The 27,552-nt window shown below is 38.7% G+C and overlaps 1 protein-coding gene across 2 annotated transcripts in view; it reads left to right on the top strand.

Moving 5' to 3' along the window:
• LOC100557223 (uncharacterized) overlaps positions 1-27,552 on the top strand; it is a 46,390-nt gene that overhangs the window by 3,478 nt on the left and 15,360 nt on the right. For both annotated transcript variants that reach the window (XM_062976722.1, XM_062976723.1), the window contains exons 2-15: positions 7,091-7,119; positions 10,070-10,123; positions 11,924-11,974; positions 12,894-12,923; positions 16,287-16,334; positions 16,425-16,468; positions 16,572-16,621; positions 17,291-17,511; positions 17,605-17,855; positions 19,554-19,685; positions 19,915-20,053; positions 21,678-21,731; positions 22,349-22,429; positions 25,864-26,136. In XM_062976722.1, coding sequence (XP_062832792.1) covers positions 7,091-7,119; positions 10,070-10,123; positions 11,924-11,974; positions 12,894-12,923; positions 16,287-16,334; positions 16,425-16,468; positions 16,572-16,621; positions 17,291-17,511; positions 17,605-17,855; positions 19,554-19,685; positions 19,915-20,053; positions 21,678-21,731; positions 22,349-22,429; positions 25,864-26,136 — 1,457 coding nt within the window. The remainder of the gene's footprint in view (positions 1-7,090; positions 7,120-10,069; positions 10,124-11,923; positions 11,975-12,893; positions 12,924-16,286; positions 16,335-16,424; positions 16,469-16,571; positions 16,622-17,290; positions 17,512-17,604; positions 17,856-19,553; positions 19,686-19,914; positions 20,054-21,677; positions 21,732-22,348; positions 22,430-25,863; positions 26,137-27,552) is intronic.

Genomic DNA, 27,552 nt, shown 5'->3' with positions numbered 1-27,552 from the left:
TAATTACTACATAACATTGCTGTGTATTGAACTGCTTTTTCTGTCAAAGTTGTTGTAAAACATGATGTTTTGGTGCTTAATTTGTAAAATCATAACCTTTTTTGATGTTTAATAGGCTTTTTCTTAATCTCTCCTTATTATCCAACATATTTGCTTATCCAACATTCTGCTGGCCCGTTTATGTTGGATAAGTGAGACTCTACTGTATACTGTTTTGAGAGGGCTTAATTAGTCTTTTAAATTGTTTATTTACTTACGTATGTTTACTCTACTGTGTCATTTTGTTTTTATTAATTGATAAGCGATTATTGTCTGTGTTATATCATTTATTGTATTTGTTGGTTTTGTTGTAAGCCCCAAGTTCCTTTGAGGAGAGGGGGCGGGATATAAATAAAACTTATTATTATTATTATTATTATTATTATTACTACAATAAATCTTTTTATTCAAATCTAAGGGATCATGAATGAATAGGCCCAATAGAGCTGTCATCAGAATACTTCTTTATGTTTTAAAAGCGTATGGCACTTTATCACTGTTATTCATTTCCATGATACAGCACTTTATGAAACCTGTCCCCGCTGGTTTGCTTTTAATTACTCTGATTTTATCTGCTTGGATTTTAATGTATTGTCCACTATTTTATTTTGTGTATCGTTGAAATGTTTCAAGTTTTTGTCAAATATGTTGTGTCTTTGTTTTGGGCTTGTCCCTGTTGTGAGCCGCCCTGATTCGGGGAGATGGGGCGGGATATAAAAATAAAGATGATGATGATGATGATGATGATGATGATTATTATTATTATCATTTATTTATTGGATTTATACCCCACCTTTCTCCTAGAGCGGGATTCAACATGGCTGGACAGACTCATTGTGCACCTACACTGAAATATGGATGCAGTTTGACACCACTTGAACTGACAGGAATCAATAGCATCATGGGGATTGGAGTTCGACAATGTCTTTAGAAAGTGGCTCCTCGCTAAACTACAATTCTTAGGATCCCATAGCATTAAGCCATGGCCATTAAAGTGGTGTCAAGCTGCATTCATTCTACATTGTAAATACACCCATACTCTGCAAAAGCTTGTGCTACCAACATCTCTTTGCATACAGGATGGCTGTTCTATTCATTTCTCTTTCTGCCATAAAAAACCGAACTCCTTTTGGAGTAGGTCCCATCAGTAAGGATAAATGAACCTTTGGCCTGTTGTCTCCACTAATAGTATAGTATTTGCATGCTGCTATAGTAACCTTCAGAGAAAATGTTTTGGCAACTTCAGTTTGAAAAGATAAGGAAACAGACCATTAGAAGCAACCATCATGCCTTTCAGCAGCTCTTTGATAAAGATATTGTAATTAAACCCTCCATCCATTCATATGAAATGTTGTGGGGCTTTGGTGTTGTTGCCTTTTAAGTGAACCTAAGGCAAGATATATTCTTGCCTTGCCTTCCTCTGAGAGTGAGAAAGGTCTCCCAATGGATTTCTGCAACCACGCAGGGATTCAAACCAGGCAAGAGTAATGAGCAGAGCAAATCTTTTTCTAGCTCTGCATACCAACCAGTGAATTTTTGTTAGTGAGAGGTTTAAAAGTGTGATGAATATACTTTCAAACTGTCATTCCCCTTTCACACAGCATCATTACAGCACAATGGACCAATTTTAATTACAGTAGAGTCTCACTTATCCAACATTAACGGGACGGCAGAACGTTGGATAAGTGAAAATGTTGGATAAAAAGGAGGGATTAAGGAAAAGCCTATTAAACGTCAAATTACATTATGATTTTACAAATTAAGCACCAACAAATCAACAGAAAAAGCAGTCCAAAACATAGTAACTATGTAGTAATTACTGTATTTATGAATTTAGCACCAAAACATCGCGACATATTGAAAACATTGACTACAAAAACATTGGCTACTAACAAATTGACTACAAATAAAGATAGAATTGCATAAAATGAACTTACAGTAGTAACATTGTTGGAAATTAAATCCATAAAAAGTTCAATCCTTGCTGTCTAGAGAAACAGCTGTGGATCGGGGCAGGAGGCAAACTGTGTTGGATAATCCAGAATGTTGGATAAGCGGATGTTGGATAAGTGAAACTCTACTGTGTCATGATTGAATTTCATGGATTCCTGGCAGCTTTAGTTTTGAGAGGGGAATTACAGTGTAATGGGAAGGGGCCTTGTGGTTAAGGGCCCTTCCACACAGCCATATAACCCAGAATATCAAGGCAGAAAATCCCACAATATCTGCTTTGAACTGGGTAATCTGAGTCCACATTGCCATATTATTCCAATTTAAAGCAGATAATGTGGGATTTTATTTAGCTGTGTGGAAGGGGCCTTTTCAACGGAAACAAGACGTGCCTTTAGAGAGGTCTCAGTCATTGGTGTTTCATTAAAATACCTCCAAGTCTTCATCATGACAGTCCCTATAGCTACACCCCACACAGAGAAAATGCAGGTGGTGGTAGTACTCACTTTATATATATTAAATCTGTATCTAATGATTTTCATGGGGATCATTACTATGAAAAAAATAAGTGGCATGCCTCATTCACAGAATTTTACAGAGTGGGAGTGGGAGTGGGGTGAGAAACACCCACTCCCACCCTTAAAATTCTGTGAATGAGCCATGTCACTATTTTTTCATGGCAATGATCCCCATAAAAATAATTAGATACAGATTTAATTTCCCCCATGAGTCAAAAAGTTCCTCCCAGTGAATCTCATAACACTTCAAGGTTGAGAGCTTCTGTTTGAAATATATATATTCCAGCATTGCCTCATTTACTCAGAAAAACAGGTGGTCATTTTATCAACCTTAGAAATTTTTTTATTGTGTAACCTCAGGGCTCCTTTTGTTTACCACGTTTTCTCCTCGCAGAGACATGCAGAAATTGAATAGGGGAAAGTCAGCATGGTGTAGTTGTTTGGACATCGCAGTACAACTCTAGAGACTAGGGTTTAAGTCCCTGATCAGCTGTGAAAACCTACTGGGTGACTTTGGGCGAGTCACACACTTACGGTCCCAAAAAAACAACAACAAACAAACAAAAAAACAAAAACAAAGAACAAAGCCATGATAGGTTCATCTTGGGTTAACCATAAATTGAAAATGACTTCAAGGAACCCATCAACAATAACAACAGCTTTCCATGGAGTAGGGATTTTCAGAATTTGCCCGAGGAAGCATTTAAAATTGCACAACTGTACTTATGCAGTGTTCTCAGCATCATCATGTTTACATGTATGCTAGTTTTACGTCCTTAAGCGATATTTAAAGTGACTTTAAGTTACCCCAGTAATAGCTAAACAATAAAAAAGAACCTAACCCAATATTTAAATGATTATACCTTGACACCAAGACTTAAAGAAAAGAATAAAATAGAAAAAAGGGACTTGTTGGGGGAGAAGATACAAATACAGGCAGTCCCTGAGTTAGAAATATCTGAGAACAAACCTACAGAACCTATCTTGTTTATAACTTGGGGACTGCCTGTAGTAGCTTTTATATCTGGACTCAGTGGGGGTTACTCAGCCAATACAGTAAAATGCATTGTAAGGGTTTTTAAAAAATAAAAAACACCACTTCTAAAATGCAAAGTCTTTATTAGAAATTATACATTCATGACAACAGCAGAATTAAATAATACCTTTCAAATTACTTTTCCTTCGCAAAAACCAATTAGCCTTTGTCTTCAAAAAAATTAACGCAGCTGAAATGTCATCTAACCACAAAAATTTTTTTACTGGAAAATTTGTTTTCCTTCACAAAGAAAGACAAACAAATTACACCACCCCAAATTAAGGAGTGGCTCAGTAAGCAGTGAAATTGTGGCTCTACTCACCAGCTCTGTTTACATATTATCTTAACCAAAAATAAACCTGTCTCTTACTTTGAAGTTTTGTCAGGTATTTTCAACATTGTGTGAAATTCAAGCCTAGGACAGTGGTTCCCAAACTTTGGTCCTTCAGACGTATTAGACTTTAGCTCCCAGAATTCCTGTTGGCCTAGTCAGTTAGGGCTTCTGGGAGTCCAGGACACCTTAAAAATCTCTGCACTGGGATATTCATTTCCAGATGAGTGATGTGCATTAATGTTAAGATATATATGAGAAGATGCAACCCACAAAAAAAGAAAGAAGCTGTGACCCACAAACAGCTTTGGTTGATCATGCATAAGTTCTGTCAGGCTAGTCGTTTAAAATATATAACTACAATATAACAAATAAAAATGGACAGTGTAATATGTACATGTTTACTGAAAAATAAGCTCCTGTGAATTGAGGTATGTGTGTATAGAATTGTTGGTTTACAATTCATGTTAAAATGAAAGAGATTGCACCCTATGATTAGACTCAGAAATGAAAGTAATTAACAGTGTTAATATTTCTAAGTCAATGACATCCTTTATTTATTTCTTCAAGCTGTTATAACCAGATCTATCCTTTGAAAAATGTCATTGTTACAAATGGATACTTGACTTGCAGAGTTGTATTACCTTTGGTAATCGATTAAAATATTTGCAAAAGAGGAAAAAGAAATGGTATGAAAATGAAATGTAAGAATTCTGCTGTTTACATTTCCTATGACTATCCAGTTGTTATCTCCTCAGAGCAGTCACATTAAAATAGTAAAAACAAATCAATGGAGATAGAGATAAAGAAAAAGAAAAAGAAAGACTCTTGTGGTGTATTAATATGGTATTATAGTATATGATAAGCTTTCATGAGCTATAACCTATTTTATCAGCTGCATGAACAGTTTACCAGCATTTTAGGAACATACACACAATTGCAGGTAACATTATAGACTTTGAAGTTAGAAATTAAATGCAGGAGCCAGCATGGTGTAGTGATTTTGAGAATTGGGCTATGATTTGAGATCAGGGTTTATCTGCACACAGCCATGGAAACCCGTTGGGTGACCTTGGAGTGAGTTAAACACTCAGCCACATACATGCTCATGATAGGTTCATATTAGGGTCACAACAAATCAGAAAGGACTTGAAAGGACACAACAACAAAAATGCAGAAACTTTTAGATTATTGACCACTACTGTTGTACTACAGTACTGTTGTACTGTAAAGATACCTGAAATTCTAGAATACTTAAAATAATAGAATCACAAAGTAGAAGATAATCCAAAGGTCATTCAGTCCAACCCCCTACCATGCAGAAAAATACAACTCATATAATAATAATAATAATAATAATCATCATCATCATCATCATCATCATCATCATCAATACCATGGGCAATCACATGTGGTTGAGTATTTTTGTCTTCCGGAGGTATAATTATCTTCCATTGATGATGGATCTGTCAATGACTGGGAAGACCTATTCTGGATCCACACGATCACTCACATTGGGGGCATGGATTTCTAGATGGAAGGTGGTCACAACAAGGATTTGCTTGATGCATCTTAATCTTCTGCTTAAAAACCTCCAGTGGAGTCTTCAGCACACTCTGAGGCAGCATATTCCACGGTTGAACAAAAAAAAAAATATTTTTTTTATAATACTTGACAAATAACTTCAGTGGCCGGTGGTTATGGATATCTTTAAATGGTGCTTGCTGTAAGTTTTTAAAATTGTTTTATTTGATATGTTAATTGGGTTTTTATACCAGGACATGATGTTTTAATTGATTATGTATTGCTGTTTGATGTATTTGTATGAATATTACATATTGTGCGCCGCTTTGAATCCCACCAACGGGAGAAAAGCAAGATAGAAATGAATAAATAATAATAATAATAATAATAATAATAATAATAATAATAATAATAATAATAATAATAATAATAATTGAACAGCTCTTTCTATCAGGAAGCACTTTCTCATATCCAAGTGGAATCTCTTTTTCCTGCAGTTTGAATCTGTTTGCTTTGTATCATAAGCTCAGGAGCAGAAGAAAGTAAATTGGCCCCTTCTCAATATGACATTGTTTCAAATGTTGTAGCATAGTTATCATGGCACTTCTTAACCCTTTCTTACTTTCTTCTAAACATATTCCTGAACTGCTCCTCATAGGGCTTGGCTTCCAGACATTTCATCATTTTGGTTACTCTTCTCTGCACATGTTCATTATGCTATCAAACACATAGATCTAACAGCTGCCTCCCCCAAATTTGCTTCATGATTTAAAGAACAGCAAAGCATAGTGATTTCCGTGTTATTAGAGCAGTGGATTCATTATGGATTATAGTCTCAATTTTAAAAGATGTATACACTCTGGCTCAGTGTTGTGTAATAAAAATGTCATTATAAATGTCATTTCCTAATTGGTTCTATCATAAAACATGGGAAAAAGTTTATTAAACTGCAAAAATTTTGTTTTTGCGGGACATCTTGCAGCACATTTTCTATAGTTTTTCAATGAATATCTCACAGAGTCTCAACCAATTCAACATAGTTTGTGGTAGCCACAAAAACAAAATTTCTGGATTATAACAACTACTTTCAAAGTAAGTACCATACAATTACAGCAAATGGGAAATAACACTTTCAAACCACGGACATAATTTTTTCAAATTTTGTAACATAATGCAATTGTAGGATTTTGGGACAGCAGAGTCATACTAAATGCTCCAATGCCCTCTCAGTATAATCTCTGGAACAATTTGTATGTGGGGTTAAGTGAATGCACATCCATGTACCTTCTGGACAGATAAATGCTATGTAACTCCTTCCTCCATTTTTTGCTAGTCAAACTGGAGTTCACATTGATTTCCCCATTAGCAGCAACAGCACAAAGCCTTGTATTGATCCTGCTAAGATTTGAGTCTTTGTTCTAGTAAAGAGAAATTTGTGAAAGGAATATAGAGTAGTAGATAAAAGAATCCACACGCCCATTCTCCTAAAAAGAGCCTCATTCATAGACTTCTGCAGTTAATCTATGACAGCATAGTTTTATGAGACAGACAGGAGAAAAAATGGTTCAGCTTTATGAACAAACACATTCATCTGTATTATCTAAGATTAATTCCAGCCATTATTTAATGCTCTCAAAGGTTTTAAATTATGTACTAACAAAACAATTTACACATTCAATTTTTGTTTTTCAGTGAATCTGGAGTGCCTTTCGATGATAAAGGTAATTCATGTTTAAAGCTTACTAATGTTTAAGTAGATTTGATGGACCAAATTTTTAGGTAATTCTATTTCTGAAAAATAATTCCCTGGGGCTAAAGCATGTCAGGGGTGAGAAGAAAATATTGCATAAATGTTTTATGGCACCCAGAGGTCATAAGGGTCTTTTGGGATAAAAAATGCTCCCTCTTGTTGTAGAAGTTCATAGTTATCGATCATGCCACATTTCTTTTCATTTCAGCTGCATTGTTACAGTTTGTGTAAAGCTTTAAACAATCTGGAATTGTAGTCTATTTGTATGGTTATCTTTATGAATGTTAGTGGCATCAATTCTAGAGTCCATCAGTTGCAGCTGTGAGATTGTAAATATCAAGGGCAGGACATTATTTGAGTTGGCTCCACATTTTTGTAATGCTTTCCACATAAAGGGCATGTAGTCCCACATTGCTGATGTTTTGAGGAGGATTCTAGATACAAGTGGGTCTTTGTGATCTGCAGGTTCCCGATCCACGGTCTCAACTGACCACACATCATGATGACCCATACCCACAATGGTGGCGGCATTCAAACTAACATGGAAGCATATGCACTGATGCCGTCTAATAATACAGGGTGTGTTCATCCATGTTTCTCCCTTCTGGAACTGAACCCTTGCAGATGTCTCATTAGCCTTACTTTTTCAAGTCTTCTATTATTTTAAAGTGTGGCTATGCATTTTGTACCTTTAAAATTCTCTTGTTCTCTCATGCATGCTTTTACTCCGAAAAGTAGGATATAAATCTATATGTATATTGATCTGTTTATTTCAATATATTTGCTCTTGATCTGGATATTGCTGTCTCCAGTCAGACACTTCCGGAGCATACTTCTTCTCTGGATGTTTTTGATATATGAAAGGGGAAGTGAGGATGATTTTCACAATTTTCTCTCCCTTGCCATCCCCAACTGATCAGAACAGATTTTCAGGGCCCGTGCCCCATCTAGTTCAACCCCTGTCATGAAGGAACACACAGCTAAAGCACTCTGAGGGATTGTCTTGCAGCCTCTGTTTAAAGACCTGCTTAAATTCTTAAACACATGTGGTTTATTCTGCATTGAACTGGGATGGTGTATTTTAAAGGCCAGACAGGCCTTTAAACTGAGACTTGCCTCAGTTTTACCAGAGGCATCAAATGACGCCTCAGGTAAAACTAAATTAATTAAACACCTGGCAAGATCCGGATCTTTGGTAAAGTCCAGGCCTTAACAGGTGTGGGTCCTATGTGGATTGGTCCCGGGGACCATATCAAGCGATCCCTGGACCGAATCCACACTGCCACGTCAGTTTTTCAAGTTCTATTAGAGGGCACCCACTTCTCCCTTAAAATTCCAAAATAACCCCTTAAAAGTATAAAAACTACCTGGCTGCCATTATTGTCTTCCTTGGACCTTCCTGGTACGATGATATGATGCATGGGGGGGGGGGGTAGGAAAATCCCTCTTCTCCTCCCCTCCCAGAATGTCATTTCCTTGCACCAGGAGAGCACGAAGAGGAATATAATGGTGGCCGGGTAAGTTTTTACACTTTTAAGGGGTTATTTTGGGGGGCTTTGGGGTGGCTGCATGCCATCCTGGTAGTTGCTGCAATGGTATGTAGACACCCCCCCCCTCTTGGGGTGTGTGTAGACTTAAACCCACTTTGTCATGCATTTAAATCTAGTGTGAAATAACCCTAAATCAGCTGGTGAACCCATCCCACCCTAGGGTTTAGTCTGAATTTTAAAGGAGCCATCCAAGGTGCTGAATCAGTGTAGGAAGTCACTCATTGCCATTATATTTAAGTCTGTTGATTTAAATTCTTTGTTTTGTTGTTCTCAATGATCTACCTTTTACTTTTGCCCTGGAAGGCCTAGAGAGTCTTCGGATAACATTCTCTCTAGAAATCTCTAGAAATGCAGTCACTAGAGCTGTTGCAACAAGGGAGTTGTATGTCCCAGTACAGTAGTCAGCACTGGTTAGCAATCTGGCTGCAGCTCTTTGGGCCAGTGAAAGTTTCCAAACACTTTTCATATACAGCAAATTGCAGTAATCCAACAATGACATAACTAATGTATACATCAATGTGACCAGATCTAACATCTCAAAGAATAAGTGCCACTGGGGCACAAACTGTAACTGTGCACAATGCATATGCACTCCTAGCCATAGCTGAAATCTAAGCTTCCAGGCCCAGAATCATCTTCAGATGTTAAGTTGTGAACCTGCATTTTCATGGGAAGTGTAATGCTATTAAGACCAGATTAAATCCATATTCTCTATTATTAATTACACTTATTCTATGACTTGATTTATATTCCTTATTTATTTGTGTGTGTATATTATCATCATTTTTATCTAACTGATTTGCACTGGCTGGTTGCACACAGTGGAATTGCACAAAGTGACTTGGAGACCACTCACACTGCAGAATTAGAAAACTACAAATCTCAGAATTCCATAGCATTGAGCCATGGAGGTTGATATGGGTTTTTTAAATTGTGTCAGAAGCAACTTGAGAACATACTGCAAGTCACTTCTGGTGTGAGAAAACTGGCTGTCTACAGAGACGTTGCCCAGGGGACACCCAGATGTGTTAGTTGGGAAGCTTCTCTCATGTCCCCGCAAGCTACAGCTGACAGACGGGAGCTCACCTCCCAGTCTTGCAGATTCAAACCTGCGACCTTCAAGTCAGCAACTCAACCTTCAGGTCAACTGTTCAGCCAGCACAAGAGTTTAACTAATTGCTCCACTGAGGCTCCCTTGGTTAATATGATGTCAAACCACTATAAGTCTTCAGTGTAGATCCAGCCTTAGAGTCACAAACTATGGCTGTAAGGTTATCTCTGTTCTGAACTTCATTTGTAATCCAACATATATGATAAAACACTAATATTTAATTCCTAGCTGACATTCTATCCTCTCTCTATTCCAAACAGATAACAGCGGCTCTAAATATAAGGATGAAGACTGTGCTGAAGAAAATTCATTGGGTAAAAACAATCATATTGATTATTTTTAAAAAATGACAGTAGAAAAGTTCAGATGTTTTTGATTTGGAATATTACTTCTTGGTTGTGCTTTACTTTTAGAGTGCCAGAGTTTTAATTTTTGTACTGTATCTAATTAAGGGGTTGTTTATATCAGGGCCCTTCCAGACAAGCCCTATATTCCAGGATCTGAACTCTGCTTTAAACTGGATTATATGAGTCCCCACTGTCAGATAATCTGGGGTAAACAGAAAACCTGGGATCAGATCCTGGGATATAGGGCCCTAAGAGGTACTAGAAAGGTGTTTCTTTTGGGAGGGACAGTGTACACCAGGGTTTTAGTGTGGGTGATACATACAATAATGGTTTCAAAAGGACTCATTTAGAGTCACATTGAGTTTGTTCCCCAAACCTTGAAATAAATATAATCTGCAGTCTGAGCCTGGACCTACATTGCCCTATATCCCAGGATCTTATCTCAGATTATCTGCTTTGAACTGGATTATATGAATCTACACTGACTTGGGATCTAGTCCTATTATTGGTACTAAGACCCCTTCTAGATGGCCAAATAAAATCCAGATTATCTGCTTTGAACTGGATTATATGGCAATGTAGACTAAGATAATCCAGTTCGAATCAGATAAGGGATTATCTTTTATCAAATACCAGATAATCCTGGATTATCTGGCAGTGTAAAAGGGGCCTGACAGGAGTAAACCCATTCTTTCTGTGGGATTTATCTATATGTTAAATCACTGTCCAACAATTAGTAGTTGCAGTAGTAGTAGTAATAATAATAATAATTTTATTTCTTACCTGCCTTTCCTCATGGCTCAAGGTGGGTTACCGAACAATTAAAACACAGCAAAAATACCACAAATATGCATATTAAAATGTACCTCTACAAAAGTTACACACCAAAATGTGTAAAATACACATTAAAATACACAAACCAGAGATTAAACAAAAGACACACATTTAGAATTCATGTTTAAAAACTGTCTGGATAGGCCTGCTGGAAGAGATAGGTCTTTACATGATTTTTAAATTTAAATCTCTGTTTTGTCTGAATTCAGTTTCAATTTGTTTTTCCTCATCCAGCCCAATACTTCCTTTAGACATTCATTCATAGGAGACATGCTATCTTTATCTGAGGCTGTTTTTGAAGGCATGGAGAAATATATTTTGGTGTCATCAGCATATTGATACCCCACCTCATACTACAAATGATATCTCCCAGCAGCTTCATGTAAATATTAAAAGAGCATTGGAGATAGAATTGATTAATCTCTAGTAGGAACTAACAGATTGTCAAACTTTAAATTCTAGTGGGCCTATAAAGGTGTTAAGAGTATGAGTGTAGAAAGTCTTATGCAAGCTTGTTCAGATGGAGGAACTTTGTGGATGAGCCACTTATCCATATACTGCCCTTCCATTAAGTTGGAAACAACCTTTCCAAGAGCGGCAAAAGCTTCCTGATAGTCATTAGCAGCTAATGTGTCTGCTGGGGATATGTCCAAGACTCTCTGTGGATAACTTGAATCATGGATAATAGTATATAGAATACGATATTTTGGATCATACCTGGACTGGAAGTAAATTAAAGAATCACACTGAAGAACTTAGAGAAGTCCACACATTTGGGGGGGAATTTGTTTTGAGCGTGGGTAGGTGAAACCATGGATATCAAATCCTGGGGAAAGGATTGTGTGCTGTACTGTATTACCTATAACTTTTTTAAAAAAGTAGAATTCAGTGGTTTAAACATTGCCAAGACTAACACATTGTCCTTTTACAAAGGTAATGACAGTTCCAAAAGTGACTCCGAAAGCAGCTCTGAAAGTGATTCTGGTGAGTATTTATATTACATCACTTGCTGTGGCAAAGTGGTGGTGGTATTGGTTAAAAGTTGTTGTGGAATTTTTATTTGACGTTATTTGTATTTTTAAAATTAATTTTATTGTAACTTATCTTTTTTATTTATTATATTTTATTATTTTGTTGTATTATTTTAGTTATTTTGTTATAGTATTTTATTGTATTAATTTTTTTAGTGTTTATTATTTTTTATTGTATTATTTGTATTTAATTATTTTTTATTCTTTTATTAATACTGGGCTGAGTGGGTTGCTAGGAGACCAAGTGGGCGGAGCTTAGCCTTCTAAGTGGCAGCAATTGGATAAAAACAATTATTTCTCTCCCTCTAATTAGGACTTTATTTTTCTTTGCTTTTTGTTGTATCAACCTAGAGGCGTGGATGATGGGTTGTGTTGTCAAATTTCGAGGTTGGGGGGCTTGTAATTTTGTTGTTTTGTGGGTCGCCGTGATGCCATCACTCTTTTATATATATAGATATCTTGCATATTAACAGTGAACTCACTGCCTAAGTATTAACCCTTAGTAACCAAAATGTTGTCAGCTATACAAAGCCAGCTGTTTCCCTCTACATGAGGAGATTCCTTTGCCAAATGGCTTGTGTATATGGCTTTTGTGGTGTGTTATGGGTTAAGAACATAAAGGAAAGGGGCCGTCTGGCATCTTAAAAATAATGCTTGTTGAAATCTGTGTCAGATTGCTAGTCGTGGCAACAACAGGCCATAAATATGCATAGAAATTGGCAGCGAAAGTGGCAAAACAGGATGGGCAGGAAAAGAATGAGAGGAAATGGTGGCTGTCAGTAAGCAGCAAATATATTTTAGTCTGTATTTGTTAATATCTCTACACCAGCTTCTGTTTTAAACATTCAACATTAAGATCTTTTCCTTTACAGATACCAGTGAGGCAGATGCAGAGGAACCAAGTGAGTTCTTTATATTTTACTAGCTGTGCCCGGCCACGCGTTGCTGTGGCGAAGTCTGGTGGTATGGGAAATAAAGTATTGAGGAATTGGTGGTAGTTAAGGTCAAGGGTAAAGGTTTTCCCCAGACATTAAGTCCAGTCGTGTCTTACTCTGGAGGTTGGTGTTCATCTCCATTTCTAAGCTGAAGAGCCGGCGTTGTCCGTAGACTCCTCCAAGGTCATGTGGGATGACTACATGGAGCGGCGTTACCTTCCCGCCGGAGCAGTACCTATTGATGCACTCACATTTGCATGTTTTCAAAATTCTGGGTTGGCAGAAGCTGGGGCTAACAGTGGGGGCTCTCTCCGCTCCCCCAATTCAAACCTGTGGCCTTTCGGTCCAGAAGTTCAGCAGCTCAGCGCTTTACCATGCTGCGCCATCAGGGGATATTATTTCCTAAAGGTTGTGAATATACAATATTTCTGATTGGTTTTTTTTGTTTGTTGGAGGCAAGTATGAATGCTGCAATTAGGAAAAATGATTAGGATGTAATGGCCTTGCAGCTTTAAAGCCTGGCTGTTTCCTCCCTGAGTGAATTTTTTGTTGGGAGGTGTTAGCTGTTTTTGTAGTCAGTGTTTTAAATTCATTGTGATATTTTAGTGGTAAATTTGTAAATACAGTACAGTAGAGTCTCACTTATCCAACATAAACGGGCCGGCAGAACGTTGGATAAGCGAATATGTTGGATAATGAGGAATTAAGGATAACCCTATTAAACATCAAATTAAGGTATGATTTTACAAATTAAGCACCAAAACATCATGTTAGACAACAAATTTGTCAGAAAAAGTAGTTCAATACGCAGTAATGCTATATAGTAATTACTGTATTTATGAATTTAGCACCAAAATATCACGATATATTGAAAGCATTGACTACAAAAATGCGTTGGATAATCCAGAACGTTGGATAAGCGAGTGTTGGATAAGTGAGACTCTACTGTAAATACTACATAGCATTACTGCGCATGGAACTACTTTTTCTGTCAAATTTATTGTATAATATGATGTTTTGGTGCTTAATTTGTATAACGATTACCTAATTTGATGTTTAATTGGCTTTTCCTGAATCCCTTCTTATTATCCAACATATTCACTTATCCTGCTGGCCTGTTTACGTTGGATAAGTGAGATTCTACTGTATATTTCTAATCTTATATTATCTGCTCAGAACTGGATTATATGAAGCCCCTTCTTCACAGCTGTATAAAATGCACACTGAAGTGGATTATATGGTAGTGTGGAGTCAAGATAATCCAGTGCAAAGCAGATAATATAAGATTATAAACAGGTTATATAGCTGTGTGGAAGGGCCTTGAGTCTACACTGCCATATAATCCAGTGCAAATCTGATAATCTGTGGAAGAAACCTAAGTGAGGCCTAAATCTGCCTGTCCCCTAACTGAAACCTGGCTGTCCCTTGGTTGCTAGGCAACGAAGTGGGCAGAGATTAGCCCTCTAAACTGGCAGCAATTGGATTAAAAAAATTATTGCTCTCCCTCTAATTAGGACTTTATTTTTCTTTTCTTTTTGTTGTATCAACCTTGAGGCGTGGATGATGGGTTGTGTTGTCAAATTTTGAGGTTGGGGGGCCTGTACTTTTGTTGTTTTGTGAATCGCCGTGATGCCATCACTCTTTTATATATATAGATTACCTTTTATTGTTTTTTTTTCTAAGAAAGAGATTTGTAAAAATAGATAGAAATAGTTTTCACTTCACATCTGATAGTTTAACTTTTGCCAATTTGATTATTTACTGATGTGATCAACAGTTTCCGTCTAGAACTCTCCAGGGACCTCATCCCATTTTGGGGTTAAAATGGGGGGAATTGTCTTTTTTGAATGACATTTCATGGGCTTTAAAGAAGACAGAGAATTTCCTTACCCTATCACATATGATCGCCTCTTTCCTTTTCTAGCTCAACCATCCACTTAATTTCCCATCAGGCTTATGACTGTCACAGATTTAAAACATTCCTTTCAACAGGATCTTCCCCTCTTCTCTTTGAATCCCTCCTCTTGGGAGACCAGCACATTTTAAAAACACTTCTTTAAATAGGACCCACACTGTCTTTAAACCCCTATTGGCAACAGAAGGATCATGGAGCGGCCCTTTATAAGACAGAGTGTAATGGAGAAATTCATCACTTCCTATCCTATGGACAGATACCTGTTTTTAAGCATTTATACAGACATGCAATGGAGTGGAGTCGATTTGTGCCCAGCTTTGAAATCCTCCTGTTTCTACATACTGTGGAGACAAAGTCCTAGAAGCAACCACAGGAAACAGTCCTGCATTGTTTGCTGGGTTCTGTGGGAATACATCTTTGAACTGTCTCCATGTTGAAATAGAGGAGGAAAGCTGTTTGATGAAGTCCTAAGTTTTTCAGTGCAATTTTGTGGTCAATCTCTGGTGGAAGGTGACCCTAAACTCATACTGAGGGACCTGGATATTCCTAGAGAGAGGAAATAGTAATGACATCCAGTGTTTTCAAAATCATGACTTATTTTAAACCCCATTCTGGAAATGGAAGCCACACCTTGCTTACATAACACTTTTTCAACCACTTTATCCCATTGACCTTTTCTTTTGAGGCAAACTACTTTCCAGATCATCTAAAATGGCTACCACATAACATTTGTCATTATTGTAACATTCAGAACATACTAACATTAAATATATTAGTGTAGATCATTTTGTGGTTAAAACATTAATGACACGTTTTCTTTCCCTTAAAGAAAAAAACGCCCACACTTTCCCAAATGACTTTTAAATTAAAATAATGCTTGAGAGATAATGAGTAAACATTATGTCACATTAGCATTAATCATTATTCTATTACCATTCCACACCTGGAAGTGAATTCAGGGAGTTAATTATATGTTGTAATGAGTAGCTTTTAATCTTGTAATATATTATGAAAGGTGAACACTGATGCTGGGAGATAAATGGCTTCAGTCTTGTGACAATAGATTGTACAACTCTGTGTTGAACAGAATAGAATAGAGTAACTTTATTGGCATTGTAAATTTTACAACTAAAGCATTCCCCAGGACACAACACAAAACAACACACCCATCCCTCCACACTCCCACCACCACCGCACAGCCCCCAATGCCACATCAATGTGAAACCATGGAGTGTTGCCTGGAATGATGTTAGATATAGCACATGCAAAGCATGAAATGGCAGAATAAACATGAAAACAAAGAAACAAGATGCTTATCTTAGCATGCCATCTGTAAACATCTGTGGAAAGTATTGATTTGGATCATGATTGATAACGATGCATACAAATTATTGCTGGGGTTTTTTTTTTTACAGACGAGGAGCCAGAAAACAAAGAATCCCAGCATGGTTGTGTTGAATCAGGTACAGTATCTTTGTTGTAATGAGTATTTGCTGATTATTTCAGTAATTTCCATTTTTTTAAAAATCTGTTCTTTCTCTGATTCAATTTAGTGGTGAACATCCAGCAACACTGTGAACACTGCAAGATCCAACAAGTAGGTTTTAAAAACTGAGCCAGGGCTTTGTGTTCATTGATGATTTGTAAAGGCAACACTGCCATCTTACTAATTTGTTTCTCTTTCTTTTTTTAAATTAAAGGGTCAACAAGAACAAGTAACCCCAAGAAGGCTTTCTAGAGGACAACTCTGGTAGGTTTTATTCAATATACAGAAAGCTGAAACCGAATAATTAGGATTAAACTTGTGCACTGATCCATTTTAGCCATTTTACTTTAGGCAAACTAGCTTCTTTGGCTCTTTCCAAATGGAAAGGATCGCAGAAAGAGTGGTATCTTAACTCGGATGCTTTTAAATACAAGTCTTAATGAAGGATATAAGGACAAACGATGCCATTGCCTTAAATGACAAGAAGGGGAGCCTGGGGAGCTCCCACATTGCCGTCAATGGGCTTGATCTAGTTGTATTTATCTAGTTGCACCTGTTTTTGGGAGGCGTGCGAAAACAGATATGGGGGTCTACTGGTATCTGGCCAGCAGAAACGGATCAAGGTTCAGCCGAAATGCACAAGCCTAATTAGGATTGCTAAAGATTGCTTTTGATACAGTACGATACCATTTGTAAATTAAGTTGTTACTAGTTCTTTCCTTGTTTGTTTTTAGAAGTGCTCTCCTTAAATTAAATTTGGACAGAGAAAGATTTTTAAAGGCGCTAGCTTACTATTGTTAGGACAAAACAGTTGTAGCAATGCCAATGTTCCATTTACTCACCTGTATTTGGAAGGAGAAGAAATGGAGAGACAAAGGGAAAAATTCATATAGTATGTGCTGAAGGATAATGCTTAATGTATCTCCTGTGTAGGTTGAAGCTGGATGGAGAAGGAGTTTATCAGTGTACCATCACAGGGTTGATCTTTGAAGTAGCCAAAGGTGCTATCATTGAATATTCCCTTTTGTCTTGGACCAAATATGCTGCGTATATTAAAGAACCCTGGATTATTGTGGGTCCTATATTTGATGTCAAATGTACAACACCATCTGCTCTTACTTCCATTCAGTTTCCACACACTCTTTGCCTTAATGGTAAGATTTGTTCAGTTATTCTAAATATATTCATATATCTATGTTCCAGGACATATTTTAAGAAAGCACTGTTGTTTTGTTATTTTTCTGCAGAGCATTTATCTGACGTAACCTTCAATGTGTTCCATTTCAAAAATAATGGTCCAGAATTTGAATGTTCTGTTGATCACTCAACCACACACATCAAATGGAAAGTGAGCTCATTGTCTCCTGTTGGACCAGTAATTGAGAGATATGATCCAGTGTACTACCATGGAGTTGTTATTTTGTACAAAGTTGTCAGTAACCTGCCTTCCTTGGAATTCCGTGTGTATATGGCTAGTAACAACAGCTCTGTTATAAAGGTAAGATCAATGGTATGATGTCACTTATCTTGATACTATAAATATAAAATACATTCTGTTCTACAACCTACTGGAGTTGGCAGATATTAAACAAATAAACAAATGTAATATGCAGTTGAGGCAAAATGGTGGTGTAGGTGGTAGTGTTGAATAGGACTGAAATATCAGCCCTACTGTATCCTTCCATGTCGGACATGAAATGAGGATGAAGCTTGAAAAATGAGCAGGAAGGCAAACAGATAACAACCAATAACTTTGGTCAAAAGACCTACAGTGCCCCAACATTGGTTTATGTCTCTCAACCTACTACCAATACTGGTTGACATAGATAAAGTTTATTTCAAGCACCAGTATTTCATAGACTCACAGAGTTGTGTAGACAAAGTGCACATGAATGATGTCTAGTGCATAATGGTAATACATATCTAAGGTTTATGTGACCAGCACAGAGTGTGTCCAGAGATTGTTTGTAGTTTATGGGGATATTCCTAGGGTCCGATAACGTTTCCCTTCCAGCACATTTTGTGCAGCGTGTATGGGACCTTAGCCTTAGCTTAGCTTATTTGTTGGCATCTGAGTTAAGGATGGCAGCTCAAATACATGTTATGATCTAAGCCACAGATATGAACTGTGAAAGATGTTTTCTCATTTAGTTAATGGTGGCGCAGTGAGTTAAACCCTTGAGCTGGCAGGACTGATGACTTGAAGGTTGGGTTGCTGACCTGAAGGTTGCCAGTTAGAATCCAACCTGGGGAGATCACGGATGAGCTCCCTCTATCAGCTCCAGTTCCATGCAGGGACATGAGAGAAGCCTCACACAACGATGGTCAAAACATCAAAACATCCGGGCGTCCCCTGGGCAATGTCCATGCAGACAGCCAATTTTCTCAGACCAGAAGTGACTTGCAGTTTCTCAAATCACTCTGGACACAAAAAACAATAGTTAATGTCCACATGCCACACAGTTCCTGGGTAGGAAGGCCAACTCTCTTTCCCGCTTTGCTCCATGTCTTTTTTCATGCATGGTGGAATCAGATTTGGCCTGACATATGGTTACTGCTGTGTTGCATTTGAAGGCACAGCATAGGCCTTCATATATGTGTTCATCTTTGTGTTCATCTTGTTTGAACACAAAGAACATTTACTTAGTGATCTTGATTTCAGTAGGATAAGGTAAAGGTCAAGGTTTCCCCTGACGTTAAGTCCAGTCATGTCTGACTCTGGGGGTTGGTGCTCATCTCCATTTCTAAGCCGAAGAGCTGGCATTGTCCATAGACACCTCCAAGGTCATGTGACTGGCATGGCTTCATGGAGCGCTGTTACCTTCCCGCCGGAGCGGTAGCTATTGATCTACTCATATTTGCATGTTTTCGAACTGCTAGGTTGGCAGAAGCTGGAGCTAATAGCGGGTGCTCACTCTGCTCCCGGGATTTGAACCTGGGACCTTTCGGTCTGCAAGTTCAGCAGCTCAGTGCTTTAACACACTTCGCCACCGGGGTTCAGTAGGATACACTTCCTCAATTTGCCTTGAGTGAATTGATCAACTTTTAGAAGCTAAATGAAGACAAGAATACCAATTTCCAAAGTAAAATTTCAGATTTACTGTAAAGATAAAAATCTACACCGATGTATTGTATAATCCTACAGTTTCTTCTACTTGGTCAATCATAATTAAAATGGGTCTGTTTTTAATTTTAGGATGTGTCAAAATCTGTAAAACGTTCTCCTAATACATTAATCAAAATTGAGAAACCTCCTTGTCATAAATTACTTCAAGGCGGAAAAAAATACAGACTAATTAGTGATCCAGAAGCTGATATCACTCCTGAGGTATGTTCTTCCCTCTTCTACAATTAGCTTGTCATCAGGTGTGATTGTGAAATTGTGAAAGATGATAATTTCATAATTGTCATGGCTGATTCTAAGGCACTTGTTACTGTAATTACTTTCTGGTAGTATTAGAAAAATAATTACTCTCGCATGGAAAAAGATGTTTTCTGAAATCCAACTCTATTTTGACACTTTAGTAGATTTTAATGCTTTGATCTCCACTTTCTAGGAAATTGAGTTTGGTGATCACTCTTCCTTGGCAGAGAAACCTTTTTTTGAAGTATATTTGGAACAGCCAGTGGAACTTACACTGTCGTTAGTGGACTTGGATTCTGAAGAAACCGTGTGGAAAGCAAAGTTAAGAGAAAGTAAGAATTCCTTAGACATAACCTAGTGCATAGTAAATACACTCAAATCCAACCAGGATGCATCTACATCATAGAATTAATGCAGTTTAACTACCACAGCTCTGTGCTATGGAATAATGGGAGTTATAGTTTTTGCAAGGTGTTTGGCCTTCTCACCCAAAGAGTGCTAATGCTTCAACAAACTACAAAAATAGGATTTAATAGCATTAAGTCATGGCAGTTAAAGTGGTGCCAAACTTAATTAATTCTATATTGTAGATCAGGCCTGCAAAACCTGTGTTTTGAACTTCAGATCCCAGAATTCCTGACCATTGGACAAGCTGGCTAGGGCTCCTGGGAGCTGGAGGCCCAAACATCTGGAGGGCTGCATATCTGAGAAAAAAGAAGGGTAAAAATAAATATACAGTAATAGTAACAATAAGACAATGGTGGTCATGGAGAGCTACTTTTGTGTGGTTTGTTGTTGTTTGCCTTCAAGTTATTTTTGACCTATGATGACCTGAAAGAGGTTTGCCATTGCCTTCCTCTGAGGCTGAGAGAGAGTGACTTTCTTAAGGTCTCCCAGTGGGTTTCTTGGCTGAACACAGGGATTCAGACATTAATCTCCAGAATTATAGTACAATGCGCAAACCAATACACCACTAGTCCTCAAAAATATGAATTCCTCCATAAAATACAATCTGTAATCTTTGTGTCATGATCTTTGAAAACCATATTTATTTTTTATTCACAACTAATAAAAAATATAAAATTGCAGTGGAATGAATATTATTTTAAAATACTTTACAGTATTTTAAATAAAGGAAATACCAATTGTGAAATAAGAAATTGTTCTCTCATTTTGTAAGCTATTGTAAATGCTATTGCTTTATATTACCATCACACAGATGAAAGATTTGGCAAGTTGGGCTAAAGGTCAAAAGTACTCTTCAGTCATTTCCCCGTAATTTAGAATAAATGTAATATTATGGCTACCCTGCAATGCAGTGGCAATTACTGACTAGATTATTTCATTCCTAAAGTCAGTTTAATATATTCTTTCAAAGATAGCTTCTCAGTGCTCACTTCTCTATTTTCATATGATTGCATGTATCTAGACCTACTACCCAGTCAACTCAAACGTATCTTACAATGATAGATTATCTTTAGATGATGGATTCGAATAAATTGGAGCCCTTGGTGGCGCAGCGGATTAAACTGCTGAGCTGCTGAACTTGCTGGCCCCAGTTTCTGCCAACTTAGCAGTTTGAAAACATGCAAATGTGAGTAGATCAATAGGTACCACTGTAAAACGGCTTGGATTTGTTTTGTTTATGCTTTCCTGAAAATATGAAATATAGTAATATATCTAGGAGAGAACTGTGGTGTATTTGTTAGCAATGCAGATGACTGGGTTGCTGAAAGTTTTCTGGGCTGTATGGCCATGTTTCAGAAGCATTCTCTCCTGACCTTTCACCCACCTCTAAGGATGCCTGCCATAGATGTGGGTGAAACATCAGGAAAGAATGCTTCTGGAACATGACCACAAAGCCTAGAAAACTCACAGCAACCCAGTGATTCCGGCCATGAAAGCCTTCGACAACACAATTTTTAATTTTCTTTTGAAAACATTTCTATTTCACAGGTGACTGGACTGTACCTAGCCAGAATGACAATAAGCCAAAAAGAATCACTAATGGTAAGTAATGTAAAGCCAAACATACAGTTCAATTTAATCTGCACGTTTTATTGCCATTTATTTCACTTTGTTGTATAGGAGAAGTTCTCAATGAGACTATTCTAATGTCATTGCAACTTTCACCATGGTCACCTATTTAATTTATTATCTCATTTTAATTTGTATTCCATCTTGCACCCAAAATTGGATCTTAATTTGATCTTTAAGGATTTTACTGCATGATCAAACTTCATTTCTGTCTGTATAGGACCAGTTCCTCTTTTTGCACCCTCCATGCTTCAAGGAGTAGACTTTCTTGCAATTTGCAGTAACCAATTTGCAGTAACAAATCCGAGGGGATTTGTAGTTGGGGAGGCACCCACACTCTTTGTCAGATAAAGCTAAAGGCCTTGTAAAACTAAAACTCTTTTAACAATTCCATAGCATTAAGCTATGGCAGTTAAAGGGTTATCAAGCTGCATTAATTCTACAGTATACATAGATGTACCTTCTGCATTCATCATCTGAGCCTTGAAGAACAGTATGCTTATTGTGGATCCAATTCCAAATGGCCATATTTGGAAGCTACCAAAATGCAACATTTGGATGCTACTATGTCCTTTGTTTGTTTTCCTCAGGCATCAGAAGACGAAAATCCAGCAACAGTCTTTCCGGTGATGAGCATTACAGTAAACGGCTAAAGGGCAATGACATATCAGGTAAACGATTTCGTATAACTAGGTAACAATTATAATGAGTCCCATTTTATTCTCCCATTCTGTGATATAAAGATTGAGTCTCCCTTATCTGATATGCCTGGGACCAGAAGTATTTTGAATTTTGCACATATGTACATAATGAGATATCTTGCAGATGGGACCAAGTCTAAAGAGAAACTTCATTCATGTTTCATGCAGTGTAATTTTATGTTATATTTCAATAATTCCAAAGTTTCTGTGAATTGAAACAATAGTGAAACAAAAATATCACTATTTCAGTAATCCATTTCGATTTCTGAGTACAGTAGACTCTCGCTTATCCAACGTAAACGGGCCGGCAGAACGTTGGATAAGCGAATATGTTGGATAATAAGGAGAGATTAAGGAAAAGCCTATTAAACATCAAATTAGGTTATGATTTTACAAATTAAGCACCAAAACATCATGTTATACAACAAATTTGACAGAAAAAGTGGTTCAATATACAGTAATGCTATGTAGTAATTGCTGTATTTACGAATTTAGCACCAAAATATCACGATGTATTGAAAACATTGACTACAAAAATGCGTTGGATAATCCAGAACGTTGGATAAGCGAATGTTGGATAAGTGAGACTCTACTGTATTTAGGATGTAAGAATTCTGGATAAGGGTTGCTCAACCTGTAATAATGAGTAATTTTAATTAGTACACATGTAATGACAACATCATTTGTTTAATATCATGCATATCTATAGAAGTTCAAAGGACATATGATCTGAATATGGGGAAAAATCTGAATAGTGTTTGCAAATATAAAGGTAGGGCTCTTTACACTGTTCACTTATAGCATAATTTAGTGATACCATGCCATGAAATAGTGAGATTTGTAATTTTGTGACACATTTAGAATTCTCTGCCAGATAACTCTAGCATGTCACCAAACAAAAGAAAAACCTCATGATGTTGTAGGATAGCAGTTTGGTATCATAGGTCCCTTTCACACAGCTGTATAAAATCCACATTGAACTGCATTATATGGCAGTGTGGACTCAGATAACCCAGTTCAAAGCAGACATTGTGGATTTTCTGCCTTGATATTCTGGGTTCTATGGCTGTGTGGAAAGGCCCAAAGTGAAGGTATAATCAAGACCCTAGCTTCTGTATGCAATGTGCTATGTCTGTAAGTGACCACTAGAGGGAGATACTTGATCATTTCCATTTGTTGATCGCTGCCTTCAAGTTCATACTTCTAAACTAATTTTGAAGGACAACTTTAGTTAATATGGACAGGTTCCAACTAGACCTAGAGACATATGAGACTCTCAGCCTATATCTTAATTATAATCACTCATAGCTGGTAGATAAAGGTAAAGGTTTTCCCTGACATCAAGTCCCGTCGTGTCCGACTCTGGGGGTTGGTGCTCATCTCCATTTCTAAGCTGAAGAGCCAGCGTTGTCCGTAGATACCTCCAAGGTCATGTGGCCAGCATGACTGCATGGAACGCCATTACCTTCCCACTGGAGCAGTACCTATTGATCTACTCCCATTTACATGATTTCGAACTGCTAGGTTGGTAGAAGGTGGGGCTTAACAGCAAGAGCTCACCCCTCTCCCTGGATTCAGCAGTGTAACAGTTTAACCCACTGCCCCACCAGGGGCTCCAACATAGCTGGTACTCACTATATTAAATACATTTCCACTGTAGAATTCATGCAGTTTGACACAATTTAACTGCCATAGCACAATGTTATGGAATCATGGAAGCTGTAGTTTTCCAAGGCCTTTAGTCCCATCTGTCAGAGAGCGCTGGTGCTTCATCAAACTACAAATCCAAAGATTCCATAGCACTGAGCCACAGTAGTCAGAGTAGTGTCACTTAATTAAGTCTACAGTGGATGTGCACCCTTACAAATGAGTAGAAGTTATTAGGATACATTGCATAATAACAAGGTTTGCAAAAATGCAACAAATAATTTAACACCATTATTGCTGTGTTAATAAACTATCAAATACTCAATCCCTCAATACTCAATACTCAGTCTACATTGCCAGATAAACTGGGATAAGTAGATATTCTAGGATCGGATCCTGGTATATGGGGCAGTTTAAATCCAGTCCTGGATTTCTAAGGGCCCACCCAGACAGGCCTATATCCTGAGACTAGTCTTGATTTTACTGGACGCATCCAAGCAGGGCCGGCCGGAGATATTTTTCAATGTTAAGCGGGGGTGCTGAAAAGCGCCCCCGCCACCGGCCCCGCCTCCCGCACCCTGGCCCCGCCCAGCGTGCCCTGGCCCCGCCTCCCACGCTGCGTGGGAGGCGGGGCCAGGGCACGCTGGGGGGCGGGGCCAGAGTTGGCCCCGCCTCCCACGCTACTCCCGCTCGCCCGTCTGGCCTTTTCTAGCTGGCCAGACTGCAGCGGAGGTCCCTCCAGGCCAAATCGCTAGAAAAGGCCAGACGGGCCAGAGGAACTCTGGCCCCGCCTCCCACGCTATTCGCCCTGGCCCCGCCTTCCACGCAGCGTGGGAGGCGGGGCCAGGGCACGCTGGGCGGGAGGGCGGGGCACCGCCCTGACGGTGCCCCGCCTCGCGCCCAGTGCACCCTGGCCTTGTGGCAGCTGGCCGGGCAAGCCTTGTGGCCTGGCTGGCCTTACCCAGCTGGCAGCCGGCCGGGCAAGGCCAGCCAGGCCAGGGCGCACTGGGCAGGAGGCGGGGCACCGTCAGGGCGGTGCCCCGCCTCCCGCCCAGCCTGACGGCGCCCCCCCGGACCTGCGCCCGAGGCGGAGGCCTCACGTGGCCTCTATAGTGGGGCCGGCCCTGCATCCAAGCAACGCCTCCAGTAAAACCAAATTAATTGTGACCGGTTTCCCTGGTTTGTTCCCAATTAATTACACTCCTAGTAAGATCCGGATCTTATGGTATGATCTGGGTCTTACTAGGTGTGGGCCCCGTATGGATTGGGCCTGGGCCCACTCCATCCCCAGGCCCAATCCACATAGTCATCTCAGTTTTTTTTTTTTGGGCTTCAGGAGCCCGAAAAACTGAGAGGGCACCCACGCCTTCCCCAAAACACCAAAATTACCTATTAAAAGTAAAGAGAACTTACCTTGCTGCTATTATGTTCCTTCTCATGCCGTCTGTTGGGAGACGAGGGGAAAGCCTCCTTGGGACCCCCCATCTCCTGGCAGGCAAGTTTTCTTTACTTTTAATGGGTAATTTTGGAGGCTTCGGGATGGCTGCATTGCCCTCCCGATTATTATAGGGGTTGCATTTAACCACCACCCTTGGGAAAGCCCAGGTTTTTTGGGTGGAGTGGGGATGGGAATCCATGCCAAAGCTAGTTTTGGTGTGCATTATGGGGAAGTCTGGAAATGTTCTATTTCTTCCTGGAGTTTAAAGGGAAAGCAAAAACAATAACTACATAACTGTTCTGCATTTCCATCCTTTTAGATGGCATTAGAACTACAACAGTGTTAACTGATCAACAGCTGATGATCCTTGCAAAGAAGATGGGTAAAGACTGGAAAGTGCTTGGTATTCAGTGTCTTAAGATGTCTGTTGAAGATATTGAGCAGATTGAGGCAAAAGACGAAGATATCAATATATATAAATGCATGATGCTGCGCAAATGGAGGGATTCCGAGCAAAACAATGGAACTGCCCAAAGTTTATATGACTGTATAAAAGATGATGCATCCTATGAAGTGCTACAAATTCTAAAAAGTAAGTATTAACTTCCTTTAGTTTTGTTTCTCCATGATCCTTTAGCTACTCAGGGAAGAGCCGAGAGTGTAAGTGTAGCAGAGGTGATTTAACAGCGTCTTTAGTGTCCTGAAACTTGAAGTATGGTACAGTGTGGATTCTGTCAAAACCTCAGAGCAAAAGCTCTGGTCTGTTGGTTTCTCCCATGTTAAGGAAATAATGGCTGTGGGAGAAATAGGCCCGGGCTGTGGCGCAGGCTGGAGAGCAAGCCAGCTGAAACTAGCTGCAATGAATCACTCTGACCAGGAGGTCATGAGTTCAAGGCCCGCTCGGAGCCTATGTTTGTCTTGTCTTTGTTCTATGTTAAAAGGCATTGAATGTTTGCCTATATGTGTAATGTGATCCGTCCTGAGTCCCCTTCGGGGTGTGAAGGGCGGAATATAAATGCTGTAAATAAATAAATAAATAAAAAATATTATATTTTGTATTCATTATCACCAGTTTACATATCTCTCCCAAGCAGTTCTGAAACATTTAGAAGCTGGTTTGAATTATATTTAATGGATGGGACGTATTTTTCCTACCTGATATCTCAAATGGGTCTTTGACTTGATTACCACTACAGCAGTATATGAGGCACAACTTACACTGCTTATCAAAATAGGCCTGGGAACAATCAGGAGGGACTGATATTAATGTTTGTCCTTATGCTAACATTAGTCTAACATCAAAGCCAGATCTTGATCTTTCCTGTGGTTTTCTCATGTGTGAGGGCTAAGGTTTGTTTGTTGTTAGTGATGACGCAATAAGTTCTGCTATAATGTAATAGTTTTGTTCTTTAAAAATGTCTGTGCAATAGTAATCTGTGCTGTAAAAATAACTGGACTTGGGAAGAAGATCTCGATAAACATTACTCATTTCTAAGCTGTCTGTATGTGGTTTTGGCAGTTTCTTCCTCAGAAATGTGGCCTACAGAACCTGGTATTTGTAGGCGGTCTCTTATCCAATTTCTAACCAGTGCTAGGCCCTGCTTATTTAATTTATCACATTTTTTATTATGCTGAAAATAATACTGGGTGGATCCTGGGATTTTCTCTACTTGCATGCATATCTGTTGCTGCTGTTGCACAGACACATGATACATTGCTAGACTTACCTTCCCAGAAGCACAGAAGCAAAGTTAGACCTTCTTACATTGCAGGGGCTGGTGTTTGATTGGGACACAAACTCCCTCATTCCATGATGTCTTCCCGTCTCTCCACTCCTCTTGTCCCACCAACCTGCCCCAGGCAAACATAGACTCCTGCAATGTGGGAAAATGTAACATCAGTGTTGCTGCTGATCCTGAGGCCCCTTCTACACTGCCATATAAAATCCAGATTACCTGCTTTGAACTAGATTTTATGCAAGTGTAGAAGTCTAAGCTTAGATAAGTGT

This window comes from Anolis carolinensis, chromosome 3 (assembly GCF_035594765.1).
Source record: "Anolis carolinensis isolate JA03-04 chromosome 3, rAnoCar3.1.pri, whole genome shotgun sequence".
NCBI lineage: Eukaryota > Metazoa > Chordata > Lepidosauria > Squamata > Dactyloidae > Anolis > Anolis carolinensis.
The sequence above is the reverse complement of the archived record's forward strand: the minus strand, read 5'-3'. Positions and strand labels throughout refer to the sequence as shown.